The sequence below is a fragment of the Chiloscyllium plagiosum genome, chromosome 43, assembly GCF_004010195.1.
Source record: "Chiloscyllium plagiosum isolate BGI_BamShark_2017 chromosome 43, ASM401019v2, whole genome shotgun sequence".
In the NCBI taxonomy this organism is placed as follows: domain Eukaryota; kingdom Metazoa; phylum Chordata; class Chondrichthyes; order Orectolobiformes; family Hemiscylliidae; genus Chiloscyllium; species Chiloscyllium plagiosum.
The window spans coordinates 10,406,612-10,427,943 of NC_057752.1; the positions used below are offsets into that span (position 1 = coordinate 10,406,612).

Below are 21,332 nucleotides of genomic sequence, written 5' to 3' on the forward strand. Positions count from 1 at the left end.
ATAAAGATACATCATAGGATGGACTTAATACAAATAAAAAAAATCAAAACAAATGTGTTTTTGTTAATAGAAAAGCTTTCTATCTTTATTGCTGCAAAGGAGGGGTAGTGGGTTGAGGGGAAAAAAAAAGTACAAAGTGACAGAATCCTTTCACATGGAACAAGTTCATTAGTGTTGTGATGGGAATGTTCTAGTCTACCATGCTTAAAACCAGTATTGCAAAATTATTTAAAAACATTAGAACTATTTTACATATACAAAATAGTACATATCCTTGGTTTGTTTTGCACCCCCCCCCCCCCCAAAAAAGTCTACCTCTTTTTTTTCCCCCCTCTAGTTACAAGAAAAAGGTTGCATGAAAGCAAGAGATGCATGAAATTAGGGAGAAAAATAGGTTGTAGGAGAAAAAATAAGATTAATTTTTATCCACATGCCTAACTTTGGAAAACATAAGGGAAAAAAATTCTGTGAATGGTTTTCACCAGGTTTGTTTGAAGATCAGACCACACATCATCCACAGAGAATTTTTTTTGCTGCAATACTGATTTTGTTCTTTATAAAAATGACTGGATGTTAAATTGGTGTTACAGTTCTGTAACAACACAAATGGCAGCTTCAGAATTGTTTTTAGTCAGCACCATCAAATCTTGACTGGATCCCTCTAGTTCACTAAACTGCCACAGAAGGAGACACCAGAAGCCAAAAAAAATGGGAGCACCTTTTTTTGTTCTAAATTGAATTGGAAATAAGAATGATCATCAGGACTTTTTTTTTCTAGCTTCTGTCCCTGCTACTGTGTGTTTAGTCCCTTTAAGATCATTAGTGTGAGGTAGCTTAAACTGGGGAAGTTCTAGATTAGTTGTTCCAAACTTCCTTCATCTTGATAGAAAAAGAGGGCAGGCAAAGTTAGATACTGGAGCAGTTCGAGTCTCTCAAAGTCTGCAAAAAAAAAATAAAGCCCAGATCAACTTGTACTTTCCACATTTTTTATATCAATTGTTCTCCATGTTACAGACTGGTTTTACAACATAGCACCATTTTTTTATATTTTACACAGTCTCCTGCTAGTAACCTTTATTACAGACTGGTACGGTATGAATTTTAGTAAGACCTGCGCTGGTATAATCCAGGGGAGGGCCTTCAACAGATATCAGTAACACTTCCACCTGACATGACGATCTTACAGGAAAACAATAAATAAATTAACCGTTTTCACAGTCTGTCCAGCTAGGCCATGAAGTCCAAAATGTAAGCGTGTGGATGAATGGAGTGATGGATTGGATCAGCCATTCAGTGCAGAAGTCCTAGAAGTGATTGGAAAGTACTGAGGTCCTTAGTATTTTACAAGAAGCAGACTGCGCCAATGTCAACACCAAATTCTTGATCTGAACCACCAATATCCAAAGGTGCAACATCCACAATGGGCAAACGGGTTGTTTTCTGTGATCTGTATTCAATGACTGTCTTGCCCCACTTGCCAGTATGTTTCTGAAAAAAGAAGAAAGATATTTTCAGTTTTTGACAGTCTAAATTAAACAGATATTCTTCAGTAATGACTTAACTTTTATGCAACAACTTTTAAGTTGGTTTGAAAATGTCACTGAAAATTATTTCCTCCATCTTATTTATTCAGTTTTTTTTTTGTCCTAGTGTTTCTTCAGAAGCCATAAAAGAAGGATTCTCAGAGGTCCGGTCACCTTTATGTTGTGTTAGCTGATAAGCCTGACCTTTGCAATGCTCAGTTTCTTTACACGCTCTGTTACCCATGCCAATGTTAAATGTCAGGTGGCAGTCCATTCCTGTTACCTTTCCAAGATGTCCACAGTTTTCTCCAAGACATTTATTGTGTTCAGGTAGCCCCTGGGTTTAATTCAGTGCCTCAGAATGAGATTGCAGTGTTCTACTACTCAAGTTAACTGTCTTGTCAATATCCTTATTCCATAAACATTCAAACTGAAGTTGCATGCTTCACAATCCAAGGCTAACAAATTTGTCTTTCGTGCTGCACAGTTAGATTTAATGTTCTTATTAACTTTAATCAGAAAAAAAATCTCCAAAACGTACCGTGCAACCATCTTCCAAGACAGTGTATGTGAACCTGCTGTTTCCTTCCGCTCTGATTTCAATGTCATTTGAGCCTTGCAACAGGAGCGCCTTCTTCAGATTGCCAGAAGCTCTGTCCATGTAGGCAATGCTGTTCTTACAGTGATAGGTGATGTTCTGGGAGGCCTCAGTAGACAGTAGACGCAGGAAAGTCATCTGGATGGCAGCAGTGTTGGCTGTCAAACTACTATCGCCATAGCTGAACTGTAAGAGAAGACAGAAAGAAAGACTCGCTGAAAAGTCTCACAAGCACTTCCCAGCAGCCTGGATATGAAGGAACAGGAAGGTTTCAAGTTAAATCTGCAGTCTGCTGATCTCGAGCCAATGAGCGACAACAATTGCCCTTTGTCCAGCCTACATTTAAACAGGGAGAAAAATCAAATGGCGTTCTTACTCATCATCAGGAGAGAATCACTAAGACTACCTCAGACAAACTGTATTGCATCATAGAGGGAAATTTGAAAATCTAAAGCTGTTAATGTAATGGAGGGAGAAGAACAGCAGTCGGTCCTAATGGGAAAGGTTGCTTGGATGAACACTGGGTTTCAAAGTGTGAAGCTGCCACTTCTGTTCAGGATGAACGAGATGGACATTCAACAAACTTGTCAAAGCCACTTGGGCAGGGTTTAACTCCTAAAGGAAATGAGTCAAAATTTGGGAAATTAGAATCCAGAAGAAACTGCTTTATTCAAACTGTAATTGACAGTGTCAATAGGTTCAAGAGACAACACTGTGGGTTATTCGTTTTCTCTGTTCTTTTCCTGAAGGTTTAGCAGGCCCCTCATTGGGATGCAAATCCCTCTCTAACTGAAGAGTATAAAGATGGCTGCAGTGCCCAATTGAGGCCAGCTCACTCAGCAGAATTGGCCATTGGATCTGGTGGCTGTTTGATCTGTACTGCTAAAATACTCAACAGATAAACTGACTCAGCCATTGGTTGAATTTAGCAAAGATAAAAAGAATATAGTGACAATGCAGGTAGACAGCATCTGTCAAATAGAGGTGTTTTTTAATGTGACTGGTCTCTTATTTCTATAGCATTGAACATTCTACTGTAAAAGTGCTGAAGTAGGTCACTTGGGCAGACAGGATTTCCTTTTGGTGTGAGGGAGAGTTCTCACTAACTCGATGGATGATACATACTCAGCATTAGTCACTTTTTTATTGTTAACCTCCACACAAGAATTACAGTATTCAGGTACTTACATGGAAACCACCATTCATAGTCTCGCCAAACCATACATGCTTCTTGTCTTTTCCCTTGCTTGTCCACCAGTTCTTGCGTGGAATGCTTGTTGGGTTGGGATAGACACAGGTCTCACCAGTTTCCATGTTACAGAAGACCTTGATGGCATCGAGTGTGCAGCCCTGGTTAGGATCGATCCAGTAATCACCTGCAACACATTCACAAACTCAGAAATGGTTGACATTTCACACCATTCCATGCTCTATACTTCCAACCACAAAGCATGCAATTCAGTTAAAACACGGATATAGAATGTGAATCTTTTTACTGATTAATGTCCGTCTGGAATAAGACCTCAGAAACAATTTAAAAGTATCTATCTTTGTTTCAATGAAATTAATTCAGAGAGCTTATACTGCAATATGAAGAAGATCAGACATTTGAAATATTGAGGTGCTAAATTTTGCTAAAGTATTGTGGCTTGCTAGATCCACCAAGGTGGCTGCAAAGGTGCAGCTGAAACAAATACAGAATTCTAAACATGACACTAAATTTACAGCGAGTGCTCCATTTTAGGCAATTCTACTCATTTAATTTTAGATCCTCACGTCTACCTACCACTCTTCCAGTCTGAATGACAAAGTTTCAGGTCTCGGCAGGTACGGGCTGGGTTCTTCTTGCTTCCTTCTGGGCTGCGGATATTTTCGATTTGGTTGTTGAGGGATTTCAGAGTGGCATCAACCTCAGCATCATGTTGGCGCAGGAATGGAGCAGCCTGGTCAGCCCGGAAGTATCGGAGTGGGTCAGGAGCTTTCTCAGGTTGTGACAGACCAGCAAAGGCAGACATATCGATACCAGGGCCTGGAGGACCAGGGGGACCAGGAGGACCAGCATTACCAGGAGGACCCTGTTGGGAAATATTCAGAGTAACATTAACACCTGTGACACAATAATGTGAGGGAGGCGATAAACTCACTAGTCATGGGAACCAATAAACTAGGGAAAGGACTTAGAGAGTTTCAACAGTGAGGAAGTGACAAGAAGAAAGCTGAAGATACTCACAGCAGGGCCAGTTTCACCAGAACGCCCCCGTGGGCCAGGTGGACCAATGGGACCAGTCAGACCATTTGCACCATCCTTACCAGATGGTCCAACGGGACCAGGAGGACCCTGCAATGGAGAGCAGCAAATGCTGTTAGAAACCAGACATTCACAGTGTGCTATCGTTGATCCTTTGTTCGCTTTAAGTTACAGAATGCAAATAAACAATTGAAAAAAAAATAGCTGATTGGATTCTGCACCCATGACTCTACATTGTAATTCCAGATGAAAGTATTAGGCTGCAATTCACATCAAATTGTGAATAAGTTCAATATAAGTTCATCTTTGAATGTTGAAAGGCATTGCATGTTTTGAGGAAGCATTTATTTTGTGGAATTAATCTTCGGTGTAAGGTTTGTAATGGTGGTATTTGGAGGATATCATTATTAAATGGATATCTGAATACTGATGATGTGGCATTGTGCATTTTGGTCAGTCTTTATGCAGAATTCTGGAGATGCTTTTTTTTTCTAAAGCAAACCCAGTAAAACTGAAGGCAATACTTACACGAGGACCAGCAGGACCAGCAGCACCAACAGCACCTTGATCGCCAGCAGGACCCTTGAAAAGAAAGAAAACAGGAATGTTATAGTTGCACTGAATGTGAAACAATAGAATGAACTACATACAATGATGAATATAAGATCCACAATTCCAAAGTTCTTCCTGTTTAGGACAGAAACTCTCATAGTCCAGGTGGTCGCGAGCAGAATCCACCCCTTTTCTCTGATTGAAAGTTTACACTGGGAGTAAGGAGCAGGCCAAGAAACCGATAAGATCAAGAGACGATTCAACTTTGCTATGCATTAGCAGCTGTTGCCCCTGAATGCTGACCAACTTTGCAATGTCCAGAGCACACAAGCATGCATTTAACTAATCCTAATGTGGTGCTCACTACTTCAAACAGCAAGGATGGAAACAGCATTAATTTGTTACTAATGTACACCACTCTTTCCAAGCATAAGGGGACTGTTCTCAATCTGCAAATACTTAAATGAGGAGGACCTTAAAAATGGATTGAATATTTAACATGAACCTCTTAAATCACATTAAAGGTAAAATCTATGACTTTTGCCATGATTTATCAAACTTTTCAAATATCATTGCTCAAAACTACATTTTCAAAAATTGTTTTGCAAAATTAACCATGCCTGCTAATTATCTGATTTTCCAATGCCTTTTAGTGTTTGTGGTGAAGTGACTGGTGGGCACACCCAGAACTGCCTGCTAGTTTTGACCAGGTGAGACAGTGTTGTTTGGTCTCACTGCAACAGACATTGGAAGGCCCCCTCACAAAGGCAGCCAATATATTCGCCATGGAGCTGGGTGTACAAATCAATCTGATGCCAGCAGTGAAGTGGGACTGAGGAATATGTACTGACAAGACAGGTTGGTATGGGTTATTCAAAAACAATTTGAGATTCTTGACCTTAATATTCATCCCTGTTCCTGAAAGCCTTGTGCTATTTTAACGAGAGACAAAGTTGTATGACAAAATGCAAATAAATTCTGAGACCTCAAATCATTTTACCTCTAAAACTGGAATAAAATGTTTCTTAAATTGGACAAAACCCAGTGGTTTAACACCCCTTAAACACTGGAACATTGAAGATTGGAACAAGAGTAGGCCATTTGGCCCCTTGACCCTGCCCCGCCATTCATTATGACCATGGCTGATTATCAAGCTCAATACCCTAATCTCCCCATCCCTTCCATATCCCATTAGCCACAAGAGCTATATCTGCTTCCTTCTAGATGTTTTAACCATTTTCTACAGTGGTGAATTCCACAGGCTCACCACTCTGAGTGGAGAAATTTCTCTTCATCTCAGTCCTAAAAGGTTTATCTTTTATCTTTAAACGATGACTCCGAGTTCTGCACTTTCCCACGATCCTGTATCTAATCCGTCCCCTCTTGTTAGAAATCTCCCAGTGGAATTGTGAGCACAGTGGTTCTATGAGATTTCCTCTCATTCTACACTCCAGTGAATACAATCCCAACTGATTCAATTTCTCCTCATATGTTAGTCCTGCCATCCCAGGAATCAACTTGATGAACCTTTGCTGCATTCCCTTTATACCAATAACATCCTCAGATAAGGAGAGCAAACTGCACACAATATTCTAGCTCTGTTCTCACCAATGCCCTGTATAAATTTAAGAAGGCATCCTTGTTCCTGTACTTGAATCCTCTTGCTATGAAGTTTGCCTTCTTATTGCCTGCTGCACCCGAATGCTTACTTCCGGCCTTAACTGTAACCAGAGCAGCCACAGTTATTCAGGCATGCATTATCATTAACCTTCACTTTCATTAACACTAGGGAATGTCTAAGCGCTTTGGAGGATTTCATTATATTAAAGATGCTATACAAATACAAGCTGTTGTTGTTATTTGGATCCAGTGTATATTTGGTGGGTGTAGGTTTTCCTTTGGTATCACTAACATGCCATCTGAGCCCAGAGTATATCAGTATATTCTTCAATTAACTAGAAGAGACCAGTTGGAACAGCCTAGTATCTCCCAGTGGAATTGTGAGCACAGTGGTTAACACAGCATCTCCTCATTGCAGCATTGAGCTCTGACTCCAGTCTGTCACGTGACCAATAAAACACTCCTCTCTCAATGTACCGAAGCTGGGCAGTTTGACTGATCTTGTTGGAACCACAAAAAAGTGGATTGCCAAGCTCTTTCAGAAACACCACAAAAACAGTTGCTATAACGATGGATCAAAAATACACAATAGTCTCAATGTTATTGATGTGATGTAAAGCATAGTGCAGGCAGTGTTAGTCCCTATTAGGTTAGTATTATATCATGAGGTAGCGGTAGTGTGTTAACAGTCTCAGTTGTTGTAGCAATATGTACTTTTACATGTATTTTGTAGTCTGGATTGTGGATACTGATGATTGAGGCTTTAACGTTGGATGGATGTGAAAGCCATGGCTGAGCAGGAATCTCTCCTGCTCTTATAGCTTGCCTTTGATATGTGTTGAAAGGATTTGCAGGTTGATGCTCAACCTGCTTGATCACATTATGACAGCACTTTCCTTCGCTGTCAACTGCTCAATTCAAGAACATTGAATTTAACACAGATTGGGAATTAAGCCTGGTTCCTTTTGGTCTGTATGGCTGTATTATATGTCACATGTGCAGCAATTCCTTGCATGAGTCTGCGTATCGGACATTGAGCTGAATTGGTGTCACACTTGCTGCTGAGTCAGTAGTTTGCAGTTTCCAACCCTCATGAAGAACTTCGACGTGTCATCTGGGCTGCTGTGTTATTGCTGCAGTGAGAGGGTCCTGTGGTACCAGGAATGAGTGAGACCTTTCCTGCCTGTTGTGCTGGATGGTGAAACCCTACAGCATGACTGCAAGACATGTAGTTCAATTCTCCTGGTGTTCTAATCTCAAGCAGATCACCAAAACTGGATTTGATAGTTATTCTTTCATTCATTCGATCTTGCTGAGTACAATTTTGCTGCCTAATTTAAATGGAATCACAAATATTTCAGTGTGAAGTGTTTTAGAATGTCCTTAAGCATGTGATGAGATCATAGAATCCTGACAGTGTGGATACAGGCCATTTGGCCCATTGAGTTCACACCAACCCTCTGAAGAGCATCCCACTCAGACCCACCCCACTACCCCCTATAACCCTATATTTCCCATGGTTAATCCACCCAGCCTACACATCACTGAACACTATGGTGCAATTTAGCATAGCTAATTCACCTAACCTTAACATCTTTGGATTGTGGGAGGAAACCGGCGCACCCAGAGGAAGCCCACACAGAGATGGGGAGAATGTGCAAACTCCACACAGACAGTTGCCCGAGGCTGGAATCAAACCCGGGTCCCTGGTGCTGTGAGGCAGCAGTGCTAACACTGAGCCACCGTGCCACAGTATGAATGTATATTCTTGTCAGATTTTATATGAGCCCTTACAAAGTGAAAGTAATCGGTTCCAATTGGTTGACAATACAATGTCCTGAATTGTTTTCAAAATACTCACAGGAGGACCAGGTAGACCCTGCAGACCAGTGAAGCCTCTGTGACCTTTCTGCCCTCTTTCACCTGCCTCACCAGCTTCACCCTTGTCACCACGAGGACCTTGAGGACCCTGAAGAGAATATTAATACAAGAGGTTAAAGCAGGTTTGTCAAGTCTTGCTGATCTGGAACACGATTCACATTTTGGGTTAAAATAAGAAGTGTCAACCTTTACAGAAACAGATGCAACTACATGACAATATCGGATGCATTTCACATGTTTCGTTGAAATTCCATTGCCATTAAAATAAACTGTATTGCAGTTTCATTTAAAGGCCTATGTGCTTCAATAGAATTGTGATCAGATTTTCAGATTATGTTCCTGATGCTGACAGTTCTGGGTAAGACTCCAATAGAGTTCTGAAATATTTAAATTGATTAGCCACCTCTAATCAAGGGTTACTACTCTGTATCTGTTCCCACTGCTGGAGAATTACCTCAGGGGCAGGCCTGCACTGTGGAGCATTCCCTCACTGGTTCCGTGTAATCACAGAAGGAGGCCATTTGGCCCGTTTGCACTGTCTCTCTGAAGGTTGTGATTATTAATTAAACAAATTGCTCTTTTCTATAACAGTTAACCTAATTTTTTTCAACTTCCCTTGCTCTGTCGAATTAGTTGAAAGAAAGTCCATAAGATACTGTTTCAAAATATCACATGATTTAAGGTTACTTACAGGCATACCACGGGCACCAGCAGGACCAGAAGGACCCATTGGACCTTGAGCACCCTACAAAGGAAAATAACTTTATTAAATCAATAATAAAACACAAACCAGTAGAAACATTGCTAGTCACCAAAATTACTCTGTGTTAGATCCTTTAGTTAAAAACATAATAAAACTAACTAAAGAATTTAACAAGTGAATAGATAAAATCTGTCTGACACACTTGGCTAATATTACTTGCTTATTGTTTGCAAGCGACTGCAAATTAAATAATAGCAATGTCCCGCATACGTACAGGCTCCCCTCTGTTTCCTTGTTTGCCAGTTGGGCCGACAGGACCGGGAGCGCCAGGGGCACCAGGAGCACCAGGGGCACCAGCAGGACCAGTCTGACCTCGGTCACCCTGTTAAGGAGAAGGAGAAAGCTATCATCAGCCATTCAATGATCTTTCAAAGAACAATAATTGTCAGGTTTGAAGCTGAAATCTTTTCAGTGGAGAATTGATATTTCACGACATTATTTTCAGGCTTGATCATGGCATGAACTGCTTTACCGTACGCAATGATTAGACCAGAGATCCCAGGAAGAAGTGGATGAATATTTCAAGCAGCAAAGTATATGAGAATTGGGAGAAAGTGAAATTGGTTTTGGATTGTTGATAGCAACACAATGGGCCGAATGATTTCCTTCAATGCTACAAACCTCTCCAGTTCTGGCACTCTAAGGGCTGGCAACAATGGTGGAGCAGTAATGTCATTGACCTAATAATCCAGAAACCCCCCCACTAATGTTCTGGGGACCTGGGTTTGAGTCCTACCATGGCAGGTGGTGAAATTTGATCTGGAATATAAAACTTGACTAATGGCAGCCATGTCAGAGAAGCCCCTCTGGTTCTCTCATGGTCCAGCTATCAAGGACAGACAATAAATGCTTGCTCAGACAGTGATGCCCATATTCCAAGACTGAGTAAAAATATAATCTGTAAGTTTTCAATACCGGAAATATTTTAAAGGGTTTCTTTAAATCATTGACCATAGCATGACACATTATAATCTCCACTGGTAGTCCCTCGCAGACAAGCGTGACACAGAGTTGTTACATCAGCTTCACAATTCGGGGAGCCAATTGTGAATGATCCTGTATTTTGTGACCCCTGTTCCTGCTTGACACTGGCTGTCTTTCTCTGCAACTTGTAATAACTGGGTTTCTTTGAATCCTGTCTGTCTGGCATAGTTTTTGAGGTACAGTACAAGAAGTCTCTTTTGTTTTTTCCCTGATAGTGGAACATGGACCCACTCCTCTCTCCACACAGCACTGGTCCTATGTCAGATGAATGGAATTCTCTCCCTCAGCTCGCCACTGGCGGCATTGCCCAGAAACAAACATTTTCTGTAAGTGATCCTTTCCTTGTGTCTGTCATTGGCATTAGATGTACACATTTACAAAAGTGAACTCACCACATATTACAGTCCAACTGAGTGAACTGGAACACAGTTAAAAAAAATTAAAGAAGTTCAACATTGTTCTTCCAAATAATTTCAACCATGTTAACTGAAACCCGAACAAAGAGCAAGTCTGTTACAGTTAGTTATTTAGCTGCTACAGTTAAGCTATTATATTCTTCAGTTTTTCACTTAATTTGTTATGGAGACTAGCTAATTATCTGTTTGGACTGCTTTTAACTAGTATCTAACCATTTTGTTTTCTTTGCTACAATTGCAATGTACCCGGAGAGTAACATTCAATCTCTCAAATTCCCACATTTTCAGAAAACGGTGAGGAGTTCTGCATGTGCTTTTATTGGAGGAGACAAACTTGAAGCGGATTGGTAACTAATGTTCACTATTTGGATGTTTAGGTGTTTCACTTCTGAGTGCAGTGGTTTAATACTTCTCCTTTCTGCCCGGGCCTTTGTTCAAACCCACTCCAGACTGATTTAGAGTTACAAGTTGATTTTCGGTAAAGTGCAAGAGTCCTCTATCGTAGGAGCTCAGATAGCTTCATCGGATTACATTACAACATGAAAACAAGCTATTTGGCCTAGCCAGTTTGTCTTGGTGTTTAACCTCCATGTCGTTGCTAATCTAAATTCCAGCCCCCTGTCCTGTTTCCATATCCCTGGATTGCTCTTCCTTTCAGCCACCCGGCCTTAAATATGAACTCATCTCAGTCATTAAGAGTGACTGTGCAATGCAAATTCAGTTCCCATTTAATATGGGTTCACAGTTCAAACTGTCGCAGCTGTGACTGGGTGGTCTTCTAGTGTTGGGATTCAAGCAGGTTATTGGGCCGAAGGGAGTTTTATTTTTGTAACTAATTTCCTGATCCTCAGAGAAAAATGATTGGTGAGTATTTTTATATTTATGTCTTTGGAAAACTCAATCACTAATTTTCTTCAAAATTAATGTCCAAGTCTTACCTTCATACCAGATGCACCATCACGACCAGGAGGACCATCAGCACCAGGGTTGCCCTGTAAAGAGATGCAAGGCAGTCAGAAGTGACAGAGGAACACAAGACAAAGATAACACATTTACAGAATCACAGCACAGAAGACCGACATACCTCACGTCCAGGCTCTCCAGAAGGACCAGTAAGACCAGGTGGACCAACAGGGCCAGGGGGGCCTCGGTCACCAGCAGAACCAGGAGCTCCCTGTTTGCCAGGCTCACCCTAGAGGGAAAAGCAAAATGGCGGTTACATATCAGAATATGTTTGGCGGTTTTTTTTTCAAATATCTTAAAGTTGGAAATGACTGTTGGCATCAATGTTAATACCCCTGCTCCAGGTGTTGGTCACTTCAGGAGTGTGGCCTGTGCAGTGCACTCTTAATCCATTCGTTGAGCAGGAGCAGCACGAATCTAAGTGACCCGGATGCAAGGTTGCCCAGGAGGAGAACAGTGGTGTTGCACTGCTTCTCAACACTTTGGGCTACCAACCCAGGCACAATGACCTGTGAATAGCTGGCACAGGAAGCCAAGAGTAAATTCGGAGGCCATGACAGAGCACTGCCATCGGCAATTCAATGCCAACATCTAGATGCATTTTTTATGGCATTGCCAGTGACCAAAGTGTCGAAGATGTTTTGATATTTCTTTGTTCAGGTGCTCCCAGGGGTGGACCAGGCCACAGGAAGTGACAGATGTATTATTTTATAGCTTCGAGCAAGCCATGGCACGAACCACAAACCAGCAGCAGCAGCAACATTGTGTGACCAGGCATCAGAATCGGACCTGGCTGCTGGGTTTCACTCTCTCCAGGGCTCGCAGTTGGCAGCCCCTGTCCACAAGACTGTGGCCGACATGAACACAAAGGGAAGTTTTTCCATCAGTGTGGCAGCCCACCTCTCAGCAGAGAGTAACAATAGACTCCCTGAGAATGCTCTTCATGGCTTGACTTCAAAGCAGTTGTGTTTATGCCAGCTTTACTTGAAGAGGGCAGATGGCTCCTGAGAGACCCAGAGCACTCTTCAAACTGGGTTCAAGCTATCCATGCAATAACCACAGCTGGACCGTGGGTGTAATGAGGGTCTAGTTCATTACAGAACATACCACTGGGATCTTAAAGCAGGTATCTCCACTGATTCGGCCATACCTTACAATACAGCCATCCCAGGTTCTCATAAATGACATTAACTATTGCTATGTCAGTTTGTCTCATTTGATGGCATTTCATTCATGAAATCCAAAGGTTATGAGTTCCTGCATTACTCTTGAGCACATGGTCAAGGTGAACACCTCAATGCTGTACTGAAGGACTGCTGAACTATTCAGGCAGATGGAAAAGGTTCATAGAACCACTCAAAGTAAAGGAGGGAATGCTCCTGGCATCCTTGCCATTACTTATATGTCTCAAACAACAGATTAACTGGTCACGCATCTCATTCACCGCTTGTGCGGTCTCCATGTGCTGAAAGGTGCCTGCCATGTTTGCCAAGTTGACTGTACTTTAGAAGCAACTTTATTCACAATGTAACACTGGGAATAATGTGAGAGGAGTGCGTGCAATTTTGTTTTTGCTTTTAGTTTGCAAAGATATCTTACCAACAAGGAGGAACAGAACGGCAAAGACATGGCAAAACAAAAGCTGGAGAGTGTGAACATAGAAGCTGCTTTTGCAGGGAAAGCTGGGATATGGTCTTCAGTTTAAAGGTGTCTTCCAGTTAGTACTGTTGCTGTCCATGTGCAGAAACGACACATCCCTAAGCCAGCTGCAGTTGCACTTCCTTCTGCAGATCCTCAAACCTTAATGGAGGACGTTGTAAAATTCTGACTGAAATTAACAAAAACTACAGATATTTACATAACGCCTTCAGCATAATCAAATGACACTGACCCAGTAAAGAAACACTCAGACCAATGTAAAAATCAAATCCAGTGTTTTTATTCCAAGCATTAGGTGTTCAGTGAATGTAGTCAGCTTTGTACCTGTGGTTTGATGTAGTACAGAGTGCCTGGCTGAGCCCGTCTTCTCCTCAGCGATTCCCTCGGAAGGAGACAGCATGTTGTCTGACTGCTCAGTCCCACTGTCAAGTTGGTGGAACTGTCGTGCACAGGACTTCCATGTCGTAAGGACTGCAGTCGCTCTGCAAACCGGTCATCATGACTCTGGATGGTCTTGCTGCTTGCACCTGTTTAGTTTCAGGCACACCTACTGCCACTTGTAACGGGATAGTTAATGGCCTGGATCATTCGAGCCAACATCTGCTCATTAACTGCTCCCCTCCACTGGGCAGTCCTGCAAAGTGTCCACTGAGTTGGCAATGGAACCTTGGGCATCTGGAAGGTCTGTGAATCCTTACTCAAAATGTTGTCTGCATCCAGTCTCCAAGTGTGCTGAAGTTAGCAAAAAAGAGCATCCTCCAGACTGGAGTCAAAGGTTTCTATAGTAGTCATGTGAACATTCATGAGAAATGTCTGCACTACACCAATGACTTGAACTCTGGAAATTCCCTGCAGATGCCACTCCAATTACCAAACACTGTGTGGACAACTGCAGTGCAGACAACCACATGCTCATGCCTGTACAGATCGAGGTAGCGTACTCCTCCACAATCCTTTCAACGTCTTGCAGTGAATGTTCCAAGCACACTCCTGGCTCAGCTGGATGATCTGCTCAGACAGCAATTTCTGCTGGTCAGCAGATCCCACGCGGTTCTCCATGCTGGACTTTTGCTCAGCAAATGCCTGGTCTGCTACAGCCAACATCACTTGCTCCTCTTCACCCGTGAGTTGTGACTTACCCTGCAACCCTTCCTGTACCTCACCACCTACATCCAAAGAGTTGTGTAGCTGTTCTTGACGTTTGACAGAGAGTGATTGTGATGCACAGTGCTGTGAACAGTTGCCTTTCTCACAGACACTGCTTCTTGCTATACTCCATTTCTGTGAAAAGAGAAGATAATGTGTCATTCTGTGGTATTACCGGCATTGTTACTTAGCTTGAGCATGTATCTGAATGACAGTCATTCAACAGGACAAAAGGGTACAACATGAACATTAAAGTACTAGCCATGAACTCGTTTGAAGCTTGCAGCTTTGTCGTCCCCCACTCCCTCTATACTCTCCCCGCGTAATATTTCCAAAGTGGCGTTCTTGGACAGGGTAGGGGACTTGTATTGGCTGGGTCCAGTGCAGCACTGCTCTCGCTGATTGAAGGCCATCTTGTCCTGCAAGTAGAAGAACAGTATTGGTAGATTGAATGTACACAGAGCACTGACAATGTCATGCAGTTGTACAGTTTCTGTGACATACCAGATATTCTCATTAACTGGGTTAACCCTGTTCTGTTCACTTCTAAACAGTTATTGTCTAAATCCCCTTTTGGAATTGTTGCAGTACACACAAATTTGCAGAAGCACTTCAGAACTACATGTGTCTTAAACATATATACCCCCATTCATTGCCTTTGTATCTCTTGGCAGTGCTGCACTGGTTCACCTCCTCATGCCAGTTTTCATAGAGAAGCACAAAAGGATGAGAAGGTTGCCAGGGTTGACTTTCTTGCATGTCCAGTTATGGCAGGTGCGTATTAATATTATTGACTTACCTTAGCCGAATTCTTCAGATCTGCTGGCCACTTGCTGAGATCTTGGAGACAGCGTTTACGTGCTCCACGATATCTTTCCATACCTGCTGAATCAGGTGTCTGAGGAGTGGCCCTCTGTGCAGGTACATGTTCGCCCAGTCCTTTTATTAAAGCCTTTAGCGCCTGGTTGTCAAAATGGTACTTCCTGTGCCTGGTACAGTCCATTGTCCGCAGAGGATTGCTGTGAAAATAGCTGCACTGGGCTGACACGCGCAATTTCAATGCTTTAAGCAGCTGCTTTAGCGCTGAACCTACACCACCAAAAACAGATTAACTCACCATTCACCTCATTTGCTGTCCGCTAATTAGCTGCTGCATTTGCCAATATCATAGCACTCCGAAAGTAAACCATTGCTTTTTAAGCGCTTGAGATGTTTCTGTGGGACATGGTAAGGCAGAATACAAACCTTTTTTTTCTATAAAAACAAAAGTGTGCTGGCAATGATTATCAATGCTTTGCTTTTATTGGATGCTGCATTTTGCGATCATTATAGCGCATGTTATCTCGCATTGAAAAGAAGTTCAGCCAACTTGTGCTTCATGGCCCAATTAAACCTTAATTTGTGCAAAAACAGTGATTGCTAGACTTTAAGGTGCTCTTAATTATAGCCCCTGACCAGTATCTGCTGGCTGATGGTGTGAAGTACCTAGTTTTATGAAACATTCACCACATGGTCTAACAGAATAAATGTCAATGTACACAATACAGTTCACAACAGTTTTCAGAGTTTGAGTCTTGGTCATTATCTTGAAAATGTTAAGCTCCCACGTATTGTGATTTTATAACCACCATGACCCAGTACTCAACATGATCTAGTACACAACATAATTACTATTTCAATAAGTTAGGTACAGTGCTCAGTGAAACAATAAGACTCAACATGCTCCAGTACTCAAGTGTGATCCAGTATGCATTCAGAAGCAGTATTCAGTGTGTTCCACAGCAAGTTGCGATCCACCACACCATATGAAAATTACACAGTGATCCAGCAGACAATATGGTTCACTGCACAGGGCGTAATGGAACATGCTACAGACTTGATCTTATATTATATAGTCTCCAGGGTTGGTGCCTATATTATATAATTCATAGGGTCAGTCTCTACACTGTATATGCTATAGGGTTAATCTCTGTGCTATGTATTCTTTAGGGCTGGTCTCTGTACGTTATAGCCTATAGGGCCAATCCCTATACTGTGCATTCAACAGGGCTGGTCACCATGTTGTATGGTCTACAGGGCTGATCCTACTACTGTGTATTCTATAAAACTGGCCTCCATGTTGTATATCTCTACACTATACAGCTCATGGGTTCAGTCTCTGTACTGTACATTCTGTAGGGCTGATCTCTAAAACTGCATTCTTTACGGCTGCCCTCTAAACTATGTATTGTATGGAGTTATTTTCAATACTTTAAATCCAGCAGGGCTGGCCTCTCTACCTTGTATTGCAAAGTGCGAATCTCTACTCTGTACATTCTACAGGGCCGGTCTCTGTAACATGTTCCATTGAGATTGTCTCTATTGTGTACATTCTATAGAATGTTTCCCTATTCTGTAAGCTGTGTCGGGTTAATATCTATACTACAAAATCTATTGGTTTCTACACTGTACATTTTATAGGTCTGGTCTCTAACTTGTACTTTCTACCAGCTGGTCCATGTAACATGCAGAGCTGGACAATGTGTACATTTTATTTACCTTCCATTGTACATTCTACAGGATAGGATTTGTGATGTATATTCCATAGGGTTGATCTCTGTATTGTACATTCTACAAATCTGCAACCAGTGTTATACCCTACAAGGATGGACAGCATGTTATACATTCTGTGGGGCTGGGTGTATAATGTACATTGTACAGGGCCATTTAATGTTATGTGTATTCTATGGGATCTGCCTCTATCCTACACATTCAATGGCACCTTTCTGCAGGGCTTACACTGTACATTCTAAAAGGCCAGATCACATATCATATATTCTAATCAGGCCATTCTATACTGTACATTCTACAGATATGAGCCCTATACCTTACATTCGACACAGTTGGTCTCTATACTATACATTCTACAGAGCTGGACTCTATGCATTCTATTAGCTGGTCTCTATACTGTACAATCTATAGGTATGGTTTCTATGCATTCTACAGGACTGGCCTCTGTTCTATATAGTTTATAGGGCCAGTCTCTGTTCCATAGCGACTAAAAGACTGGTCTCTACACTGTACATTCTATCTGGAACCAGATTCTATAATGCACAATCTTTAGCATCACTCTCTATATTGTAGATTCTACAAGGCTCATCTCTGTACTATATATCTTATAGGGCTAGTCGTGATCCTGTAAATTCAACATGACCTGCTTGTATAAAATGTAGGGATGGTCATTATACTATCTTGTTCTACACTATAATGTAGGGCTGTTTTCTGTTGCATGCATTCTCTAATCTCTTATTTTAAATTTCAGTAGACCTAATATAGATGCCTGGTTCAGACTGAATTCTGTTCTCCAAATAAAAGTATGATGCTGGTTTCTTTACTATCTATATGCAAGCGCTGTTCCCATTTTGTATTGATTTGAGGGTTGCTTTTACACTAAATGCATGACAGGACTGTTTTTAAATACTATATACCATGGAACTGGTCTCTATGTTGACCATATTACAGGGCTGCTCCCTATGTCATACATATTACAGGAATAGTCTTTGATAGCATGATGATGAATTTAGATTACAAATCTGTTCTTTATATTAATTACTATGCATTACAGCCTATTGAACACATTGCATGCATTACTGGGTGATATTTATATTGTATTTGTATGTATAACTCATTAGAGGCCTCTTACCCATTCTCATAATTATATGCAAGTTACTACCCTGTTTAAAGGGCTTTTCTCCATATTGCGTATATTATAGTTCTGTTTCCTTTGCTACATATATTACATGGTTGCAGGATTGGTCCCTACATTGCAGAAATTACTTGTGAGAGTCCACAGACTGCCTGTAATATAGAAGTATTATTTCTATAAATATATACTGTCAATATTATAGACTGCTCCCTATTCTGTATAGAGAATCACAAGGTTGACAGATATACTTTCGGTATTTGTTTAATCTCTATTATTTTATACTGCAGGGCCAGTACCTGTATATTACAAGTCTGTATTGGACTTTCTGTATTACTGGCTTTGTTTCTAAATTTTTACATTGCGGACTGGCCTCTTTATTTTCCAGGTTTAATTACATTTTAGAAACGTTTCTGTATACTGTGTTTACTATAGTCCTGGTATCTGTCCTATAGTAATTAAGCTGGAGTCGATACTATGCAAGTTGGCCTCCAAGTTGTACACATTGGGTTAATATCTAATGCCTTCGTTAAAATTCTTAAATTGTACATTTTAAGTGACTGGTCTCTATTCTATGTTGGTTTCTTCTGTATATATTAAAGAGCTAGCCGCTATTTGTCTTAACACTCTTGATATTAGGCTAGTCTCTCTCTTGTAGTATTACAGTGCTGGTTTCTGTATTGTATTTATACCATAGTTTGTTTTTTATCCTGTGTATAGTCAGGACTGATCTCCACCCATTCTCTCTATTGCACATATATGGGAATGCTCACTTCCATATTCATTGCGGGACTATTTTTTTTTGTACTGTATATGTTACAAACTACTCTGTATTACAGGGCAGATGTCAGTACATTATATTTGACAGAGCAGATCTCAGTGTTGTATCTATTACAGGACTACTTTGTACTGCATATCATTTCGTTCTGTTTTAATATTATTCAAGTCATTTTGCATGTTCCATTTGACTTCTATAATTAACTCATTTTTGCTAACTGCTATTAATGGGTTCTACCGAGTCAATAACTCTCTGGATCTTACGTGTATGGTCATTGTTGAGTCTGATTAGTTTTGCCATTACTGAGAGCACAACAGTAAGGTGATGTTGGGACTAATTACACTTTAAATGCAAGGAGTCAGTTTTATGTAATGTCATGCTATACTTACAGAAGGACCAGGGAGACCAGGGAAACCTCTTTCTCCACGCTGACCAGGAAGACCTACAATACCACGCTGACCAGCCAAACCTTGTGGACCAGCAGGACCATCGGGACCCTACCAGGGAATGAAACAACACTTAGGACCATGAACTGCACATTGTAAAGTAACAGAAAGCAGCGAAACAAAATCAACCAAGAAGACTGTTCTCAAACCGACCACAAACAACAACAGCACTGTGGGTGCACCTACACCACACGTGGACTGAAGCGGTTCAAGAAGGGCAACTCCCCATCGTCTTCTCAAGGCACAATGAGGGATGAGCAATAAATACTGGCCCAGCCAGTGATGCCCACATCCCCTGCATCCATTTTTAAACAATGGAAGCACTGCTTGTTTATGTTGACCTTTCTCTTATTCTATACTTACAGGAGGACCGTCTTCACCGGGTTCACCTTTCTCCCCAGGAGCACCAGCTGGCCCTTGAAGACCAGGGTCACCAGCGCGTCCAGCCTGACCAGGGTCACCACGTAGGCCTTTAGGACCATCTTTACCAGGAGCACCAGGAGGACCCACTGGGCCTGGGTTACCCTGTAGCAAAAGAAGCAGCCATTACTACACAAAACTAAAGAAACGTACTCGTGGGATGAATAAAAGCAACTGGGACTTTAATAAACTCCATAATGATACATACTGGCTCTTCACACTGGCTGACAGTTAGAATTCCCTAAATTGCTCGATAGAACACTATTTTAAAATGGTCATCCGGAACATTTCATGTTCATTCATTTTCTGGATTTAAATTGTAACCATAATGGGATCTCTTTTATTCATATTCCAACAGCCCACTTCCCAATTCTTGCCAATTATCTGTCAGAATGCTCACAGCACAACAACTCAACCTGAACACTCATCTCTTTGCATTCACTGGCCTGTGAAAGGTCTGCATTACTACCTTCAAAGTCAGGGTGCTGTTGCACTGCACACGCAAGGCACACTCCTCAATGATTTACCAATTTTCGTTATCCATCAGGGCTGTGCAATGGTTCCTGCCATTTTGCCTGAAATCAGCAGCTATTCTATGTGTTAGAATTGTTACTTGGACCTCTGGAGAGGGTAAACGGCCATTTAGATTAGTTTCTGCCTCAACTTCAGAAGATGTTGCATCTTGCAGCATGTTTTACTGGATTGTAATAATGTACATGGGTCCAGTGCACGCACACAGAGGTACCTATTGTTTCTGTCTGAGCATAGACAGTAAGTCAAGTTGTTTCAACCTAAGGAAGTGTCAGATCCAAGCCTAATCCTTCATTTTCTAGCTGGGAATACTACATAATGATTAGGAAGAGGAACCCTGGTTGGTTTCTGCCACTTCTTAACCCAGAGCACTCATGCTTATTGTAGTACACTATTTGCAAAAAAACACCAGATCTTTTTCCTGCTTCCCAAGGATAATTTTTACCAAGAGCTACAAAACAGAGAGAGGTCATAATCAAACCCGGAATGTTACTTACATTAGGACCAGGTGGACCAACCCTACCAGCAGCACCAGGAAAACCAGTTGCACCCTGAAAAGAAGAAAAGATTGAAGATGAGAAATCACTTGAATTTATGTCAAGGCAGAGTTGCAGTATCATTTAAACATTGTTTCATAGTACACTGTGCACATTGTCATTTTAATAGTGATCCTGTCTCCCTCTCTATCTAATTCATATAATAATCACAATTCCCCCTTTTAACACTGCACTGTAGTTCCTCTTTATATCCAAACAGTGCTTTGCACTCAACTCTTCCCCTGTACAAATCTGAATGATGAGCTCAGAAACCAGTTTGAAATCAATGGGATTGGCATGGACTGAGATTATTAACATGATACTCCACTATAATGTGGGTCAGGAGAGGGGATGATCTTAGATGCATGCAATAGCACCCACAATAGGCAGAGGGTACATGGGTTCTAATTTGGGATTTCATGATTGAGCAAAGCCAATGATAGGGGGAGAGTACACAGGGCTGTGGGAGGGGAATTAAATGGGTGGAGAGGGTCAGTGATCGGGCACGTGTTTATACAGGGGTGTGGGAGGGGGATTAAATGGGTGGAGAGGGTCAGTGATGGGGGATGTGTTGATATGGGGCTGT

At 41.5% G+C, this 21,332-nt stretch overlaps 1 protein-coding gene across 2 annotated transcripts in view; it reads right to left on the reverse strand.

The window, feature by feature from the left end:
• Positions 1-1,238: 1,238 nt before the first annotated feature.
• The window catches only part of LOC122543371 (collagen alpha-1(II) chain), a 77,983-nt gene continuing 57,889 nt past the window's right edge, over positions 1,239-21,332 (reverse strand). For both annotated transcript variants that reach the window (XM_043682019.1, XM_043682020.1), the window contains 14 exons: positions 20,708-20,761; positions 19,623-19,784; positions 19,203-19,310; positions 11,670-11,777; positions 11,524-11,577; positions 9,400-9,507; positions 9,114-9,167; positions 8,403-8,510; positions 4,898-4,951; positions 4,352-4,459; positions 3,908-4,196; positions 3,310-3,497; positions 2,065-2,307; positions 1,239-1,488 (listed from right to left, as the gene is read on the reverse strand). In XM_043682019.1, coding sequence (XP_043537954.1) covers positions 1,342-1,488; positions 2,065-2,307; positions 3,310-3,497; positions 3,908-4,196; positions 4,352-4,459; positions 4,898-4,951; positions 8,403-8,510; positions 9,114-9,167; positions 9,400-9,507; positions 11,524-11,577; positions 11,670-11,777; positions 19,203-19,310; positions 19,623-19,784; positions 20,708-20,761 — 1,785 coding nt within the window. In that variant the 3' untranslated portion in view covers positions 1,239-1,341. The remainder of the gene's footprint in view (positions 1,489-2,064; positions 2,308-3,309; positions 3,498-3,907; positions 4,197-4,351; positions 4,460-4,897; positions 4,952-8,402; positions 8,511-9,113; positions 9,168-9,399; positions 9,508-11,523; positions 11,578-11,669; positions 11,778-19,202; positions 19,311-19,622; positions 19,785-20,707; positions 20,762-21,332) is intronic.